Source organism: Polyodon spathula, chromosome 16 (assembly GCF_017654505.1).
Source record: "Polyodon spathula isolate WHYD16114869_AA chromosome 16, ASM1765450v1, whole genome shotgun sequence".
In the NCBI taxonomy this organism is placed as follows: Eukaryota; Metazoa; Chordata; class Actinopteri; order Acipenseriformes; family Polyodontidae; genus Polyodon; species Polyodon spathula.
The window spans coordinates 7,680,711-7,699,645 of NC_054549.1; the positions used below are offsets into that span (position 1 = coordinate 7,680,711).

At 39.5% G+C, this 18,935-nt stretch overlaps 1 protein-coding gene across 1 annotated transcript in view; it reads right to left on the minus strand.

The window, feature by feature from the left end:
• Positions 1-18,699, minus strand: part of LOC121328406 (nephrocystin-4-like) — a 73,021-nt gene extending 54,322 nt beyond the window's left edge. The window contains exons 1-6 of the mRNA XM_041273046.1: positions 18,621-18,699; positions 17,205-17,377; positions 15,396-15,548; positions 4,836-5,014; positions 3,735-3,799; positions 1,453-1,608 (exon numbers count right to left, since the gene is read on the minus strand). Coding sequence (XP_041128980.1) covers positions 1,453-1,608; positions 3,735-3,799; positions 4,836-5,014; positions 15,396-15,548; positions 17,205-17,377; positions 18,621-18,630 — 736 coding nt within the window. The 5' untranslated portion in view covers positions 18,631-18,699. The remainder of the gene's footprint in view (positions 1-1,452; positions 1,609-3,734; positions 3,800-4,835; positions 5,015-15,395; positions 15,549-17,204; positions 17,378-18,620) is intronic.
• Between the last annotated feature and the right edge of the window lie 236 nt (positions 18,700-18,935).

Below are 18,935 nucleotides of genomic sequence, written 5' to 3' on the forward strand. Positions count from 1 at the left end.
CGATTCATATCGTGTTATTGAGACAGCTTTCATTATAACAAACAGAAAGCAAATAAGAAATGTGCGCCAGGAGATAAATTCACAATCTGGCTGCTTAGAGAGCAATGACACCATTGAATTACGGAGGTTTCAAAACTCAACTAGAAACCAACAAAGAGCATGTAGCCATTTCATTATATCTGGTAATAAGAAAAAAATGAGACATTACATGGAATTCAGCATCAATAATGCTGTACGACATCTTCCTTACTCAGAAAGGTTTTTTAAAAAAGAGTCAAAGAACAGTCTTTGAAAAGCATCCCATACAATCTTTTAATGCTAAAGATGTACATCAGTGCTTGCAACAGTGTGTTCTGAATACAGGCCCCTTTTTAATCCCTTTTAAAGCGCTGCTGTATTACCCTGTACATACACACAGCTCCATGTATGCAGTATGTTGACTATATAGGCTGTTGTGCATAATTTCAGTCTCCAGTGCTTTTTCTCTTCCCTTGCTTTAGCACAGTGGCCTTTTTGCTCCTACATGAAAAGCTGAGCATCATAAGACTTTCGCATTGTGTTTAAATCATCGGAGCTGCACGGATATCAATCACTCCAGCGCAGGGAACATGAGGGGGTTCAATGATTAATTCCACTCAGAGAGATCTGCAGGGTTAGAATGCCTTTTAGAAGATTTCTCTACACAAGCAGCAGAAACGAAATCCAGTACAAACTCATCCACCTCCAGGCAGATCTGCCACTAGAATTAATATGCACACACACACACACACACATACAGACACATATTCATTTCATAAATCAAGAAGCAGTGCTAGCCAGCCTCTTTGCAATATCTGCTGAGACCGCTTTAAAAAAAGTTAAATAGTATATATTTCAAACAAAAAGTAAATCTTTAGCATTTATTTTGGCATTTAATTGGCAGCATGGTTTGACCAACAATGTAAAGCAAGGTAACAGTCTGTAAGTATTTCCGAAATATGTAGCCTTTAAACCGGTTGTTTTAAGCTGTGCAGATTTTCAAGACTTTGTTTTTATCAAGTACTTAATGAGTTAATTGGCCCTAGCTTGTTCGATTAACTAATTTAACAGCTTTTTGGACAAACGTCTCGATTGGAATGGAGGGCCAGTGTTGGGGATGCACTGACTAGCTGCTAACAACGTGTCATTCTGAAAGTGCTGAATTCAGTCAAAATGTTGACAAATGTTTTAGCAGCACTCTTTTTAACACCTGTTAAAAAAAAAAAAAAAGCTAGGTCCAAATGTTGAGCATATCTATAGCATATTTCTACAGCACACAGTGCCACCAGTGAGCAACTATTGTTATTGCAGCCAGATCGTACAGAGAAAGTATAACCTGCACACTCAGGGAACTGGTGTGCCTGAAGCTTGGTATCCAAGTTCACATCAGAAACAGTAAACTTGCCGATTTCTGTTTAATAAGAGGTTTCTTACCAACTTCTTTTGTTGGAGGCACCACCCCTGGAATGATCTCTGCTCCGGACACCAGCATGTTCTGAGGGAGAAGATGCATGACCCTTTCCAGGGCAGGATGGGGCCGCATAGAGCACTGAACATGAGCCCCTTCGATCAGTGTCATGAACTCATTCTCTAGAAAACACAAAGCGGAACGACAGGTTTAGGCTCTCCTAAAAAGCGTTACTGAAATCATTCGTACGGGAGACCTGCCTGGTCGAGCACGTGTTAAAAGCCTACTCAGCATTACAACGTCTGTCTGAAAAGACGGTGAAAACAAACATGCCCACTGTTGACTGGAAAGCTGCTTCCTGGGTAAAGCATGCATTCTTAGAATTCTGAATAGCTCCCATCAAACACCCAGGTATCTAATTTACATAATGCCTTAAAGAACACGGTGCTAACAAAACAAATCTATTGCTCTAACTTCTTTGGTCTCAGATTTTCCTCTGAGATCTAAGTAGTGATACAAATTATTTTGTTAGCTATATATACGTTAAGGGTGCATTGTTGCTACCCTATGGAAACAGTTTATGATACTGGTATTGTATCAACCTCAGTCGTCTGACTTGTATATGAAAATCTGTCGATGAACTTTTGTAGGTCATTCCCTCCAATACCTTGCTGAGACGCTAGCTTTATGTGCAGAAGTCTAGTTTATATCCAGCCCTGTCGTCGGGCTGACTGACAGGTGACGGGCAGCCGGGTAATGGCTGCCAGGAAAGGGCGTGTGCCTGTCACCCCATTGTTAGCACCTTTCAATCAGCGCTATCGATCGAGAATAATTTAGGAGAATAATACCAAGGCAGGCAAACAAAAGTTTAATGGAAGAACTATGGCTGGACGCCTGAATTGGAAAGAAAGGCGATCTGAATCTAGTAACAGATGAAGCAATCTCTTTTCCTTGTTGTGTCAAGACAATAATAAGCCATGTGGAAATCAAACTTTTTTTTTTCTGCACCATCAAGCAGTGTTGCCAATTTAGCAAATTTCTCGCCAAATCTAGTGACTTTAAGGGCTGACTTGACAAGATTTGTTGTCAAAAGCAACTAGCTACAAAGCTAGCGATTTCCAGGACAGTCATCAGAGAATTTCAGGAGATATAAAATCTGTAAAACGTTTTGATTATCCTGTATTAGCAACGTCCTTTTATAAGAATCATTGTCCAGGTAATTGAATGAAATCCAATAATGCCCTGCCCCATTTGAAGGAACATCAATGCGTCCGTTGCTTAGTAACAGGCTCAACAACCACGAGGCTGTTCTCCCAGCAGCCCACTCTAGAAGCACAGCATACATACATCGTTTTGAAGATGGGCAAATTGTGTAATAAAAAGGCTTTCACTCAGCTAATGAACAACGTTTACTTGAAACATTACAATATCGAAGACTTGGATCTGAGTCACTGTAGAGATGAAATTGAATCTGTTGGTAGATCTTTAGAATGTTCTCACAAATGGATTTGCTTAAGACTTCTTTACATTTATCTGAGCATGGTCACAATATTGTCTATACTATTTACTTCTAACATCAGTCTTACTAAACACCCCCAGTGGAAACAGACCAAGCTGTGTGCAACTGTCACCATAAATGCATCACAGAAGGTCTTCTAATGCTGAACTGATTTGACAGGGTGCACTTATACAAGGATGGTAATTTCCTATCCCTGCTGCTCATGTCAGAAGTGAGAAAGGATAACATGACACTAGCTTACTACTGTCTGCGTATATCTATAGGTTTACAAAGACCTGAATTCAGGTGAGGCACAATGACTGCAGCTCCCACATCCATTACATGTTCCTCTTAGAGGATATGTTAAAAATGGCAACAATAACAGCATTTAAACTTAATCAATATAAAGCTAGAAAAAGAAAAAGCAGCTTAGCCACAGGTAAGAGCGGTTATTTTACTGTTTAGTTTTAAACCGTTCATATTGTTTTATTCTTTTCAGAAGATTTGTCTTTGCTTTGTCGCGTTCTTTAAAATAATGCCCAGTGTGTGTGGTTTTTTTTTAATGTTTTTTTTTTTTTTCACCATCTTGTATTATTGCATATTTTACCATGAGAATAACCTACTGCAATTCACATAGCGTTTACATGAGGGTCCCAGAAGACAAAAGACATCAGGCAGCATGCATCCACTAAGCTGTTACAAATTGAAAAAAGCCGACATTAAGAAAATTGAAATGTAAACTATATACCATCGTCCGTCTCTAGCAATAAGTGGTGAGGAAATATGGTAATGAAATGCAAGCATGCTCACTTTCAATGGGGTCTTGCAGTTCTGGGCTCAGCAAGGCTCTGGGTGTCCCATGGTAGAGATGTAATCTGAAATTATGAAATTAGTTATTTTAACATGAAATAACATAAACTAACACATAAACTATAATTGCTAAATCCAGACAACGACACCGATTTCAGGTTGCGATGCATTTAGCACTTCGTTTTTTTCTTCCCCCACCAGGAAAAAATTTAATTTATTCTACAACCAGGAGATTTATTGAGGCTTGTCCCAATGTTTATCTAATTATTTCATTTTCATTCCGTTTTGTTAGTGTATTTTAATGTGATGAAAGAAAGAAAGAAAGAAAGAAAGAAAGAAAGAAAGAAAGAAAGAAGATGCAACCAGTATAGATTTTTTATTGCTTCTAATTTCAGTCTACATAAAAGCAAAAGTCTGTTTCTGACAACACCATGCCCTGAAAGATGAGCAATCACTGAGTGAGTGCAAGAACAGTCGGACTGATTATAAGTGTGCTTAATGTCCCTTCTTCTGCAGTTAACTGCCATGCACGCAGTTTTAGACACGCCACAAATTGGTGATCAATACAATTGACTACTTGGAAAGCAGGATAGCCACAATGGCACACTCCAGACAAATGAATAACAATAATAGGCTTGGGTAACCATTTTGACTTCCGGATCAAATGGGAATTACAAAGTATCCAACACCTCCTGTGCCTTAATGCAACTGACTTAGCTTATAGTCTAGCAGAACTTTTCAACTAGCTTTTGCTTGTTAGGTGGGACCGGGTTTTGTTTAAGTAATGTGTCCAATGCTACCATCTGCAAAAATCTAGTAGTTAATGCCTATCCAGGTGGACCACAGGTAAAGAGAAAACAGAGATCTCAAATGGGATAAATCAATGGTCAATATCACACAGGTACATGTGATAGATCTCAGTGTAACTTAGTTTAGCACTTCTAATGTTAGTTATCTTACAGGTACAGTAATGTAGTGAGAGTCGGTCATTTTACTAAGTAATCTTTCCCAGAGTGAAACAGGAGGATCAAATTTTAATTCCACAACTCAACAGCACTGTGCTTTATTTATTTGAGGGACTGTTCTGTGACAGATTGGCACCTCTTGTCCAGCTTGGCGTCGGAAGACTCCACAGGATCCGTGTGGCTGATGAAGAGGCGCAGAATCCCGAAGCCACAGGACAGCGCATATTGAGAACCGTTCTGTTTCTGTGCCACGGCCACCACCTCCACCACGGCCACGATGTTCGGGTAGATGAGAGAGGTGTGGAAATAAACAACCTGAAAAAAAAGAAAGCAAACAGACACATGGTTTTGCATCACTGAGTCAGTACCACAATCAGTAGGTCATGTCAATAATTAATAAGACCACAGTTTCACTTCAGCTACTAAATATACACCCTGGCATATCAAAAACTAAAAGCGCCATCCACAAGTGCCAAAATGAACACATTTCTTTTAGGAATAACCAATGACTGGGTAAGGGGCATGAATAGTATCTAAAACAATGCAGACTAGAATAGACTGACTTCATCATTGCACAAGGACTGACTATTCATAACTTAAAAAATGCAGAATGTAAGAAATTAATACAAGTAGACAGACATTTCTGCTTGTGTCTTGTGCAGACTAATGTTTGTCTTCTTGACTTTTATAGTTTTAATCCAGAATAGATAGACTCTTTCTTTTTCTGTTCTCGGCCCCTTTATGGCATTACCAGTTGAGAGTCCCCTGGTTCAGGTGGTTCAGAAATCCATGTTGCACATGTTTGATTGATGCTATAACTAGACCATTAGCCAGCCATCAAGAGAATGCTCTCTGCAATCAGACATACTCTCGCACAGAAATGAAAGAGAGGGCCATTAAACAGCCTTTACGATAAACAGCAATTCTTTTTATCATCTAGGGAAAGTACCCTCCCCTCCAAAAAAAAAAAAACATAAAACAAGATGTCATTTTTCCAGAGAAAACAGTTACATCAATGTGTTCATCTACAGCCTTAACCAGAATCCAACTGCTCTCTCTCTCTCTCTCTCTCTCTCTCTCTCTCTCTCTCTCTCTCTCTCTCTCTCTCTCTCTCTCTCTCTCTCTCTCTGATCAATGCAATAAAGTTATAATTTCAATATGGTAAAGGCAACTGTAGTTCAAGCATCACCTATTGAAACAGAAATAGCTTATCCTCTGTTACTGGCAAAATGATTATAACGTGGGTGCTTTATCAATGACAGGTGACATAAAAGAGAGCGGGCAGCAACTGTCTGCATTGAGCTCTTAACATCTTAGCAAGCGATTGTGCCTTTAAATATCCAACTAAACTTTGTAGCATGCATGCGATCAGTCATTACATTGCAGAGGTGCTAACAGCAGGACAGCCCTGGGATATGGAAATAGCACAGACAACTGGGCAAATGTAGGAACTGTTCTTTGAATTGGATTTTGGGTACACAGTGCTAACGGTATTACTACGAGGACAGGGTCCGTGGCAGACTGATTTCAAGTCAACAATTATGTGGTTTACATTCAGAACTCAAGACAATATGCACGGCCTATTAATAATTTAAACCCTGTCAAGGCTGTCTGATTAGTTTGTTGCTGGAAGAGCTCTTTGCTCTAATGTGGCAAGGGTTCTAGCAGAGATTCAAGGTCAGCTATCTGTATCAATGCCCTCATACAAAGCTCTTAAGATGTTACAGTAGTTAACAGCACAAGTATTTATAGCCCTCAAAAAGATTCCTTAAAACAGGATAATACCGCTATCTATCTCAAGGCATTCATAGTTTTGCACTATTATCATTCTGCTCAAAAAGCATGTTTCATAGCTCACTCTGCCTATTTGCCTTGCATTGTATTTGATTGTACATGTTTATTATTGCATGTAATTTCCCTTCAATATTCCCGGAAGACATAAACAGTGATTTTTCTTTTTAAAACTGCACAACTGATGTCATCATTTCCAATCAAAATACAGACAAATTAGGTTTCTCTTAAAACTTTTTTAAGATGTATCCAAACATGCTCGAAAAGTTAACTCTTGACCATAATTGTAAGAGGAAAATGTATCCAAAGCAGGTAATGATATCTCTGCAGTAAACGCTACATTTACTACATGCCAAAGTAAAACAGGTCTGAACATCTCAGTGACGTTATCCACCCACATGCAAAACTCCAACACACACAAAGGCACAGGCATACATAACATTACATAAGCTTTAAAGAAAACTAAACTTTCAAAACATTCATCTAGATTACACAATATTGTTGGAAAACATGGATTGAGAATTGATTAGCAGTTTGCTACGCCTGTGGACTGGCAGAGCTATACTGGTGTTTTTTTCTGAAAAGAGACTAATATTGCAGATAGCAGACTGTTTGGTTCAAATTGCATGTACTGCTTACAATTGATAGAGACATTGCGTCTACAAGCTTCTTGCCCAGCATTGACTGCAAGCTAAAAAGATAACAATGCTGTGGACCAGAAGGGGCCAGGCTCTAAGACTTGGAATGCAAAGCATAAAGGGGCTAAAAGGCTCCCAGGGACTGGCGTTGGACCCAGAGGTTCTCAGAGAGATCGAAAGAGATAATGCCACTGGGATCAAAGGGGCAGATTGATGGACCTTTTTTCTCCAGGAGTGTGAAGAATGCACTGAGTTCAGAGGTTGTCACACTAAACTACACACACACACACACACACACTAAATTAACAGAATAATGTGTTGTACCTTGACCATTGGTTAAGTGTCAGAGAAAGAGGAGGTGGACCATCTATACAGAAGGGTATTTAATGTCATGCAAACATTGTAATGATGAGTATTCTGTTTGTCCTGTACCTGGGACCAGACTCCCTGCATATTTCAATAAACCTGGCAACTGATTGAAGAAAAGGACTCTGTGCATTTTCTTGAATCTACTTAATCACCATCATTTTTTGTAAGTTACTTCATATATTTTTTATCATATATCATTTTAACCAGTCTATGGTAAGGACCTGATTCTTAGCCCTGTAAATACTTGTGAAAAGGTTAACCTCTCAGAAAAGGTCAGTCCGCTTGTTGTCAGTTTCTGCTTCCACTAAAGCTATATTCCTGGCTTTTGTAAGCTGGCCTTTTTAACGCCAGTGCTCAGTGCACAGTTATGAACAAGCTGTTTAATAGAACAGACACGAGTGAGATTGTAAGTGTTCATTATGTGAGCCCTGCTTGGTTGGTTTAAGCTGAACCCACATGCATATCATATATCGGAAAGTCGCCTGGGGTTTTACAACATGGTGTGACTTATAAAGCGGACTGTAACAGTAGGTAAGACAGTGGTAATTGCAGGGCATAAAAAAGGGAACAGAGAATAAAGCATTTTAGCCCAGCACCCATGGTGTTCAGAGCCTCCCTGTTCTCTGGCACCTCTGCGCTGAACAAGCCAAGGAACAAAAATTTTAAAAAGAAAAATGAAAACATTCAGAATCATTAACTGTGAGTTTTAAGGTGCTGAATGAATGCGCTAAGGCCTAAAACACAAAGATCTATGGCTGCTTTTGGTTAGTTAACCATGTGATTTGCCCGTATGGGCTTTAAACCTGTGCTGCCCAGGTATGTTCCCATACCTATTTAATGCTAATGTCAAATATACTGGACACTGGGCAGCAAAGGGTTAACAGCAACCCTATAGGCAAGTACTGATTGCAGCAACGTGTTCCCCCATAGCTTATTTTGTACAGTCCCAACATTCTTGGCCACCCTGAAAACATGACCCATTGCCTCTGATGCCTAGAACAGGTAGTAGGTCAAGTTGAAATCAGTAGTTGTCCTCAACAGGTGTAAATTTGCAAACACTTAAGCAGGGGGGTCAATTCACTATTGCAGTGGTATTTAGTCCACGTGCCTGGTGCTGACACTGAATCCTGGGGATTAAGCACAGAAGTAAAGTTGCAAAGTATTGCATAACTGTTCCCTCTCTGCCTCTGGGGATCAGACTGGAACAGCTGTCAGCCTAATTTACATGGAGCGTGAGCAGAAGAAAGCTTATAAACACCGTCAAGTATCTGCATTTCATCTGCTCAGCCTAGCAGCCTGCAAATAGCACTGAACTGTGGTCAAGGTAACTGTGATCAGAGATTCATTTTACTGTATAAAAACAGGATAAAACAGGGAATTAATACATTTGCATGTCAATTTTAATCTAAACGTATTAGCTATTGTAAAGTACTGAAAAAAGTCATGTTTGGAATATGAAGAAGCTGTCTGTCGACAGAATGTCATTTAGATGCCCAAAGTTTCTTAAAATAAATGAGAGATCTAGCATTGATTGTGTATTTATTTATTTTTGTATCTCATTATGGAATCCAACCTTCACTCAATTCAATGTATTTCAACATGTCCAAAAAAAAACCCCACAAACACAACACACAGCTCTGTGCCCGACCTGCCCAGCCTCGAGCTCCATCAGAGCTGAGACAGAGACATTTCCACCCCTTCTCACTCAGTGCTGGGACAGTTCAAAATCCAGATCCCAGGGTATGAGAGTGACGCGATTTCTCTTGACAGTTCCGACACGCGGAAGATCTGTCACGCCAGAGCAGCTTCAACACAGATAAGCTTTTTCAGGTCTCCCTTCTTCTGCATTCTCAACACTAGGCTATTTCAACTCATCATTATCCATGATTTCATTTCAGTCTCCTTTTCCGAACGTCGTCTTCTTGTGGCTCCTCAAATATGTTCACTTTTTCACACATAAGAACATAAGAGTTGGGGAATGAGAAAATGCCATTCGTCCCATCAAGGCTTGTCCCTTGTTAGCACACCATTCTCCCCTACTAGAGGGAACCAATTTAAAACAAAATCTCTTTTTCAACTGTTCCCAGTGTTTTAGATACTACTGCTTCACCTGGTAGGCTAGCATGTGATCCTAATTTGAGTTGATTGCGGTCAGGTCAAAGTTATCATTATTCCCACATTTTTTACCTAACCATTTCCCATAATGTGTTATTTGATAAATAAACTTGAATGCTTGTATATTTCCTTACACTCATAAAGTTAGCTTCAGTTTAGATAGATCAAGGCAAACAGGATTAAATCAACTACAACCTCCCACGTAAAACACCCACTACAATTTCATTTTGTTTGAGTTTCCGCAATCCACAATTTGCTGAACCGCGATGACAAATCTGCAAAACGCAATAAAAAAACCAAACATTAGAATACTCCCCAAACCAGAACATGTGCACAATCTACACATTAGTTAATTATATAGACTATTAGAGAATGTTAAACACCAGGTGTACTACGTAGCACATGTGAAAGTAGTTTTCCTTTAAATAATGGCTCCATCACTAGACTGTGCTCCAATAAATGGCTATTTTAAATAAGATACAAATGATTTCTTGATTTCTTTGCAATATGTTAGCAGTGGCTCTGGTGAAGGCAGTTGGATATCCTATCAGGGTTACATAAACTTCCACAGCAAACAGAGTGCCTGGTCTGCTGACGACTGCATTCTGGTGCTGCCTTGGCTACTCTGGAACTCTGGAAGACAGACTCTTAGACTGAACTGTATCCTAAAGGAAATGGGCAGGGAGGCCACTAGATGCACGTTTGTCATAAAGGGGCAGGTTTTCAGAGAAAAATACAAACAACTAGCATGAACCAACTTATTTGCAGGATGAAGCAGTTAAATTGTTGTTCTGACTATACTGTATTCTCCAACGTGTAATGTAATGAATAGGCTGCAGTGACTAGCAATGCAAACTGCAAACACAGTACACTATTCACACCAGATAGCACAATGAACAAACTGAATAATCGAGCGCTCATTTAGCATACGAACTCAACACTTGATACTTCCTATCTCATGTCATGAGTAACAGGCTCCCTGTATTTTAGCAAGGGCTCATCATAAACACCCCTTTACAGCACAACAAGCTCAATGAGCATCTGCTGCACCACTCCAGTCTGTATTGTATTTATGTAATCAGCTTACAGAGGGCGATCATTTCCTTTTTTATAAAATCAGCATTTTTACTTTGGCTGCATTGCTGAGACACACAGAAGGGCTATATTTCATGGCAAGCAACTCAAGTGTTAGCCTATCATGTGCAATCGCTATGTGCTGGCGCAGCACGAAATAAATCTCACACTCCTGTGCTAATTTTCTTGGAACTTTATTATAGGTACTGTATGTCACAGCAACACATTAATATATCAAAGTGGGTATAAACTGGTACCATTGTGTTTTATGCATTTAAAGACAGCTGAGTTTCAAGGAGGTTGTATATAGCTCTGGGTGCAAAATAACTAAGTGTAACCTATGATTTGCTTTGGACAACTTAATAATACAATCTGATATCTCCACTGGCCTGTCATGAAGCTACACAGGCTTATGTAAAATACCTTTCAAAGTAACATTCTCCACACTTCTTCCTGTGAAATCAAACAAAGCTAAGCACATACACTTAGCGCAGATGTTCTGCGGAAATGTTTTGATATCGAATTTGGCAGGAACTGAGGCAGTCTTTCACCGAGAAATGTTAGTTTACATTCAGCTTATTCCCACAGCAGTAAACAGCACTGTGTGCTGCCAGCAACCTACAGCACATGAGCCAATAACTTACTTTTACAAATAAAGTAAAAGATTTTTTCAAATTCATTTGTATTTTAACACTTTCAGAACCAAGTACTTTCATTGTGCAAAAAAAAAAAAACCCTAATTGAATAGTGTCAGTGTCTTATGCAGAAAAATAATGTTTGGTAATAATCTGTTTTGAATAATAAAACAAAAAGATAAAACTACAAACAAACACCAAAGTCAAAGCAGGTTTGCCTGGCAAACCCATTTTAGACTCACTAGACACTGGGAAGCTAACCACTAAAAAGCTGGTTATCGTCACATTTAATGGCAAAGATCAAGCACCACTTAAGTTAACCTTTTATCGATTTTGGGGATCCCCTGTGTATCCCCTAGTAAAAGCACAGCTGCTTGGAGTGCATGGTGAATCATGGAAGCACGGTTTGAGCCTAGTTACCGACCTTGATAAAATAAAATAAAATATAAAACACATTGTTGTTTCTGTACTGATTGTTTTTTCTGCCTGTGCTGTAATAGGTACATTTAAAAGCCTCCTAACCTGCGCTATCCTGGAGTGGATAATATTATTGGAGGGGGAGGGGGGATTGCTTTTCTCAGTTTTGAGACCCGCCGTTTTGGGCGAGAGTCATTTTTATCTTTTAGTTGCTTTTCCAATTGAACAACTTCAGCAACCTCAAGCACTAGCATCTCAACAGCAAGACCCCAGAGTTCATTCATCTGTCTCAGCCCAAACTCTCCTTGCCTCTGAATGGATGCCTGTCTCCAGGCTTGTATTGTACAGCTGAAACAAGGCAGGCTCTCCTTCAATGACTGCTGTCTCTTTCCTGCTTTGTACCGCAGTGCAGAGCAAGCCCAGTGGTTAAGAAATGCACCATTTCAAAAGAAAAATGTAATATATTTCACAAATGCTAACGAGGACTACTTCAATTCTACAGCCCCCCACATCACTCATATTATCGGAGCTGGTATGCCCATGCATGATCTAAACCCTCCCTTCCCATGCTTACAAAAATCTAACCCACAGCTCTCCGCCTGAGAGCAGAGGCATGCTTTTTTGATTCAAACAAGGCGTCTGTTTAATTGTCACCTGCATTTAACCCACAGTGACAGCTTCATCAACGAAACATTTAAAGACTAAAAAGTGTGGGATGCCAATCATTTGGGAATCCGAACAAGGCAAAACCACATGATTCATACTGCAAACACCTTGCCTCTGTACTTGACACAACACTGCCCCCTGTAGACAAGAAAAGAGAACCTCTTCTCATTGCTCAGCACAACGTAGTGCAAGAAAGGGCATTGGAATCTGTTATTTTTGTTCACTTTGTTATCATCCCTGGGTCTCTGAGACATACACTAGAGGAGCCAGGCCTCAGCTGGGTGTTCATAGCCTTGTTCAAATTCCATATGTTACAGAAAGTCTGCAGCCAGGAACAAGGCACCTGGGGAGAAATTAATCCCACAAGAAACTGAACCCATCTGCAAAGTTGTTTTTTACACTAGCCAAGGTCCCGTCTGCACACCCAGGACCCTATGACACTATTGAAAGGTTCTAACTCCCGGTGAGAATCCAGGTTAAATCTCACCTCATACACATGTCTGAAAGCAACACCAATATCTAGGACATTACCAGGGGATGGAAGATGATGTGTGTTGCTGTGAAGCAGTGATTGCTCAGTGATTGTGGAGCAGCTTTCAAGTTTACTGTAATGCGTGTCATATCAAGGACAAAACATTTTTAGCCCAGGAGTCAGGTAAGATGCATCTTTCCAAGTCTGTTCCTCTCTTAATCTGTCTGCTTGTTTCCCATTTGAGTCTCTTTCCTTCCACTGGACATTAAAAAGCATCCATCACTGTGTGACAGTCCTCTTTGAAATCTCATACAGTGGTTTCCTGCTGTGCTGTTGCAGTCTACTCCTTTTTATTTTGATAACAAGCAATTATTTACTGCCGTATAATGGGGGGCAAGTGAGGTATGATACTGCATAAGAGTGATTTAAATAAATATGTTGAGAAGCTAGCTAACGTTAAAAGCATTAAGCGCAGCGACAAAGTCATTCTCTGGAAAGTGTTTTCAGGAATGACACGAGCACCGATTTGCTAGGGGTTTATTATTGTGTGCATGTTTTGTACTGGTCTTCTAATATTTTTAAACCTTGCAGGTTATAAATTAGACAATTAATATATGTAAATACCTTGCAAGATAAAAAGGATTAAACAATTATTGTATACATTCGTTGAGGTATGAATCAGCACATGGTTTTGTGATCCTACTAAGATGTGTGTATGGTTGAATGATAATAAAAAAAAAAAAATCTGTATTTAAATTTGAATTAGAAAACTGTACACATCTACGGAGAGGGGTTTCACGGGGAATACACCCAAAGGTATTATGAAGGGCATTAAATTCAATCCACAACCAAGCTGACTGTACAGTTCAGAACAGCATCACCTGTCATATTATTTTTTAAAGGTCCTGATACTACACAATTTGTGTGTCTGCCATTTCCTCGCTGTCCTATCTTTCAAGTCCACGCCTTGAAAGCAATCTCTAAAGCAATCTCCCGCAAATTGAAGGTCTTGCGGCAGCAGCACAAGCAGAAGTCATCATATTGGATAACAGCATTATCCTACTCCAGCCCTGAGAAGGTGATACATTATACATGCAGTAACACTGACACATCCATTGCTTAGCTTCGCAAACCAGATGCTCTTTCAGATAAAGGCTAGAAAACAGAGTGTGGGTACCTTCACACCGAGCGTCGGAATTAAAAACGATGCCCAATTTAGCACTTGTGACACTGCTAGGCAGCCGTTCATAACGACTGCTGCTGACAGCTATAGGTCTCAGATTACTCAAATGGAACATATGTGCTGCTGCTTCCTGGTCAGTTCCTGTGCTTCCAAGCATCTGATTTTCACTACCTGAGAGTAGCTGTTATCTACTTCAATGCTAATATTGGACTCGGCTTTCGCCAAGAGCAAATGCCTCAGCTTCAGCGGGTAGCTAATTACATGTCAGAGACACTGTTGGTTTTCTTGTTTTATTGTGTGTGTGTTATAATTTGGGCGTTTTGACAGCTGTCTGCTTCCTCCCAATCTCCCAGTAGGATATTAAGTAGCCAGGAGCATTAGCGGAGCTGCACGCAAGAGAAATTATATTAACCGCGCTTCTGCGACAAATCATTTTAGCACATGACCCGAGCGTACCTTCGTTCAGTCTCATCACAATCGCAATAGTGACAGAACAAGGGTAGAACATTAGCCTGATCTATAACACCTGCAGTTCTGCTTTCATGCAGATTGAAGACATAAGCACCAGATTAATTAGCATGAAAACTATTTCATTATGTATCCATTTGGAAATCGCTGGGTGGGAACTGTTGCAGTGGGGGGTTTTTTGGCAGTGTGAAGGAGGAATGAACATTAGCACTTCAAGCATTTCTATAAAGTCCTCAGTGCGAAGATTATTTGGTTGTCTCAACAACATTCTTGGTTTTAGAAATATTTGCTGTTTCTTTATGAGGCCCTTCAAATGAAACCCCCTATTTATGGATGGCATTTGTACAAACAAGCAATTAGTACCAAGCTAACCTTTAAAGTATTTAATGCATCGCCATCTGCTGAAGTGTAAAAATCTTTAAAAGTGACTCCATCAGTTACCTAGGGAGTACTGAGATAACGCCATTAGCCTAAATCACCTGTTTTGTTTGGTTTTGTTAATTGTTTTTTGCTGAAAATAACATTTATCCTCGTACGACATGTGTGACCCAAGTCGTCCTTTAAGAATTAGAATACAGAAATGAAAAGTGATAAGAGATTCAACATTAAAATTACTCACATACAAGCATATATAATAAAGCTGGGCATGGCACAAGCAAGAGTCTTAAGCACTGTGCAAAAGGACCAGGCTTGTCAGCGTGTTTGGCTATAGAACTTTTAACCTTGTCTCACCAACAGGGGTCATAACGGCAGTGCATCACACAAATGTGATAAATAATGTGCCATTTCTTATATTGGCATGGTTTCCCCTGGCAGGATGTGGGTATGGTTATCAGCAGTGCAGTCACTGGTGCCCAGTCTTCCTTACCTCGTTAAAGGACACTCTGGGGGGGTGCCCTGGTAAGCTCCTCAGCTGCCTTGCAGGACTCCTCCACGTCCTCCCAAAAAAGTGCCGGTAGGTGACATCGAAGAGCGAGACCCGGAGCTGGTAATGAACCCCCTGGAAACCCTCCAGGAGTTTCTGGGTATTAAAAATAAAAGAACCTCGATCAATACTTTACTCAATGTAGAAATACATCACCATACCAAAGCATAAGAATCAAAGACTATCACCATTGTAACGGTTACTGACCTGTACCTTCCCATTGCCCTAGAGTTAAACACGAGGGTACAGACTGCCACTTCTGGGAAAAAAAACAGCTGCCTTCTCAGATTCGCAGGAACCATTCCTTTCTTTTTCAGGACTTTTAACAGGTGGTAGATTTGACTTCTGCTAAACTTTGTTTTTCCAAGGCGGTGATAAATAATCAGGGTTTTATTAGCTGCAGTGACAGCTCAATCTGTTTCCGTTTTGGTTCTTTAAGTGAGTACATAAATAACTTCAAACAAAAAGACAACAGGACCCTGCCCTCTACCTCTTTCCACAAAGGACTCGTTAATTGATGTTTTTATTAACTTTCTATGGGAGTCGACCTGAGCTTTATTAAAAGCAGTGTTGTAATTAAATTTCTGGTGTGAATATCTGCATGTTAATTTAGAAACTGTACTACACAGTAAAAGCAATGCATTTATTAATTTATTTAGGAAAGTTATGCATTGATCTGGATATGCAAATTCATCTTCTTAATAAAAAGGTCCTTTTACAAGCACTGCTGTAACCTTGAAAGGGTAAGCAGCATATACTGTACTATCTATGTGTACGATCTAGCTAAGCACTTTGTTCAGAAAGAGGTTGGCACATTTACAGTCAAATGTCCCAGTTTTGCAGCTCATTTATCACTGTTGAGCAGAGCACATCCTATACTGACCTCAGTAGCAGAAAAATGTCTATTTAAAAAACGGCTATGAAAAAACGTAGAAGCAATAAACCACAATTTGTGTTCATATTCCTCCCTTTTTATCAAATACTCTGACAGCAAATCCTTAGCCCCTGTCAGATCTTTTTTTTTCAGCTGGTTCAGTTTTGTCAGGTGCAGTTTATATAACTTTAAACACGAGGTGGAATACCAAACCATTGTGCTTAATCTATAAAGAGAGACGAGCAGACTGGTTGAATTTGTCTGCTGATATTATTTCTGAAATGTCTCCAATGTGATTTTCAGCTTCCCTAAGGTGACTGTGGCGTAACAGTCACAATCCAATGTTCATAAAGCTGCTGTATCCAATTCGGACACATCTTCACAAAATCATACTCCCCGAAACGAGAAAGCAGCAGCAGGAAAAATAAACTGATAAACTCTCAAAATGATGCTTGCAAGGGAAAAAGAAAACGAACTTCTGTAAGGTTCAGCGTCTAATCTTGTGTTGCTGCAGAAGTGTTTGCTGAGAGATCGGACACCACACAACTCTGTACCTCACAGGTCAGACACAAAGCTCATTTAACCATAAACACACCCAAAAACATAACTGGATGGGCCCTAATGCATTCTGCAAAGGAAACAGACCAACACAAGCCCCGCATTGAATGTGTCATGTGCTGCACAACAGGCAGAAAAGCATACCCCCCTTTCAGAAAGATCTATGCATGTAATACAAAAAACAGTACACAAGTTTCATCAGAACACCTTACTGCAGTGGATGCATCTAAAAGCTAATACTGTACTACTGGACTGGTGCAATTGCAAAGACATGTTAGCACATGGAAAGTAGTATGACACTTTTTTTTTTTCTCTCTCACCTGTCTGATTGGCGTACCTTCCAGGTTTTTCAAGACAAGCTGAAACCCCTCTGACCTCTCTTGGGTCAGCCTGCATCTCTGAATGTGAGGCGGGATTCCCACATGTTTCTCAGAAACGCTCCGCCACTCTGGCACTGTGCAGGGGCCGGGTCCAGCAGAACGCAAACAGACACCTTGGTTGAGAGAAAGGAAACAAATTTGAACATCACCATGGCACAGATTTTACTGTGCACCATCCTCTTGGAGAAGAAATATTTGATATAAATTGCACAAAAAAAAGTTGAACACATTTACTTGAGCTATAAGCACCGCTTTCACAGAAAGGGGCTAAATTTTATGTATTTGGAGTCTACTAAAATGAATAAATTACCAGGAGGTTCCCAGTTCAATGCCAGCTCAGCCACTGGCTCACTGTGTGTGTGACGCTGAGCAAGTCACCTAACCTCCTTGTGCTCCGTCCTTCAGATAAGAGGTAAAACAGAGGTCCTATTGTAAGTGACTCTGCAGCAGCAGTTGATAATGCTTAGTTCACCCCCTAGTCTCAGTAAGTCGCTTTGGATAAAAGTGTCTGCTATTATTATTATTTGTAGTAGCAGTAGTAGTACTATTAAGAAGAAGAAGAAGAAGAAGAAGAAGAAGAAGAAGAAGAAGAAGAAGAAGGGTTGCATTATGGATATGATTATTATAGTAATCATTATTATACTCACATAGACTTGTTTTAACGTAATTTTAATGTAAAGCTATGCACAGCACTGAGATGTTTGACAGGAAAGGCGCTATATAAAAATTTAATTGAATGACTGATAGATTGATAGAGTAGCATGTAACATTCCAGTTATCTATCAAACTTTGAAAACCATCTGAATATCTGTTAAATGATAGCTTCTTAATATTTTTAAACACACTTGCCAGTTTCACAACAATCACTTAGTTAGGTCAGATATTTTATATATAAGAATACAGTTTAAATGCAGTCAAAGCGCTTGTATAATACGGGTTCATTATTATAGTGCAATTGTAATTTGCAGTACACTGGCAGCATGTGAGTACATTGTACAGTCTATCTGCAAATGAGTCCGGACCGAGCACACTTGTACTGCAATTATATTTATGGTATCAGGTTATTTTTTTAAATTTCCAATCAAATTACGGAATACATATGCGGCTGTCCCAAGCCATGCTGTTAACAAAAAAATAACATAATACTTTAAATGTTAGGAACTAAAACTAAAACATTACCAAGGACTTGAAAATATATTCTGAATTTTAATCAAATAAGGAATACATTTTCATTTCAGCAAAGTTTGGGTTGCAAATGTGATTATTTAACGTAAAAAAAAAAAAAAAAAAAAAAAAACCTTTATCCCTTCAGTTAATTTATCAGACATTAATGTATCACAGATATTTTACAATTACCTTCGTTCATTCTTCAGTGTATCCATCTGCCATGTTTGTTTCGGCATATACTTCACCACTATAAACAGGGGAGTACAGTTAAAATATTATCAAACAAAAGTTATCAGTCGCTCGTGTATTTCTCCCTAAAAATATATTTAGAATTTTTATCCACAATATTTATGTTTTTTTTTTTGCTAAGATTCCATTTATTTTGCCAAATAGAAAGACAATTATATAAATAAAGCGCTTCCCTAACCACCAGGAGGGAATGGTTTCTCCTTTAGCGTGGCTTCATGTTACCAGTGTCTTGAACGACTATTATCTTCGGGGGGG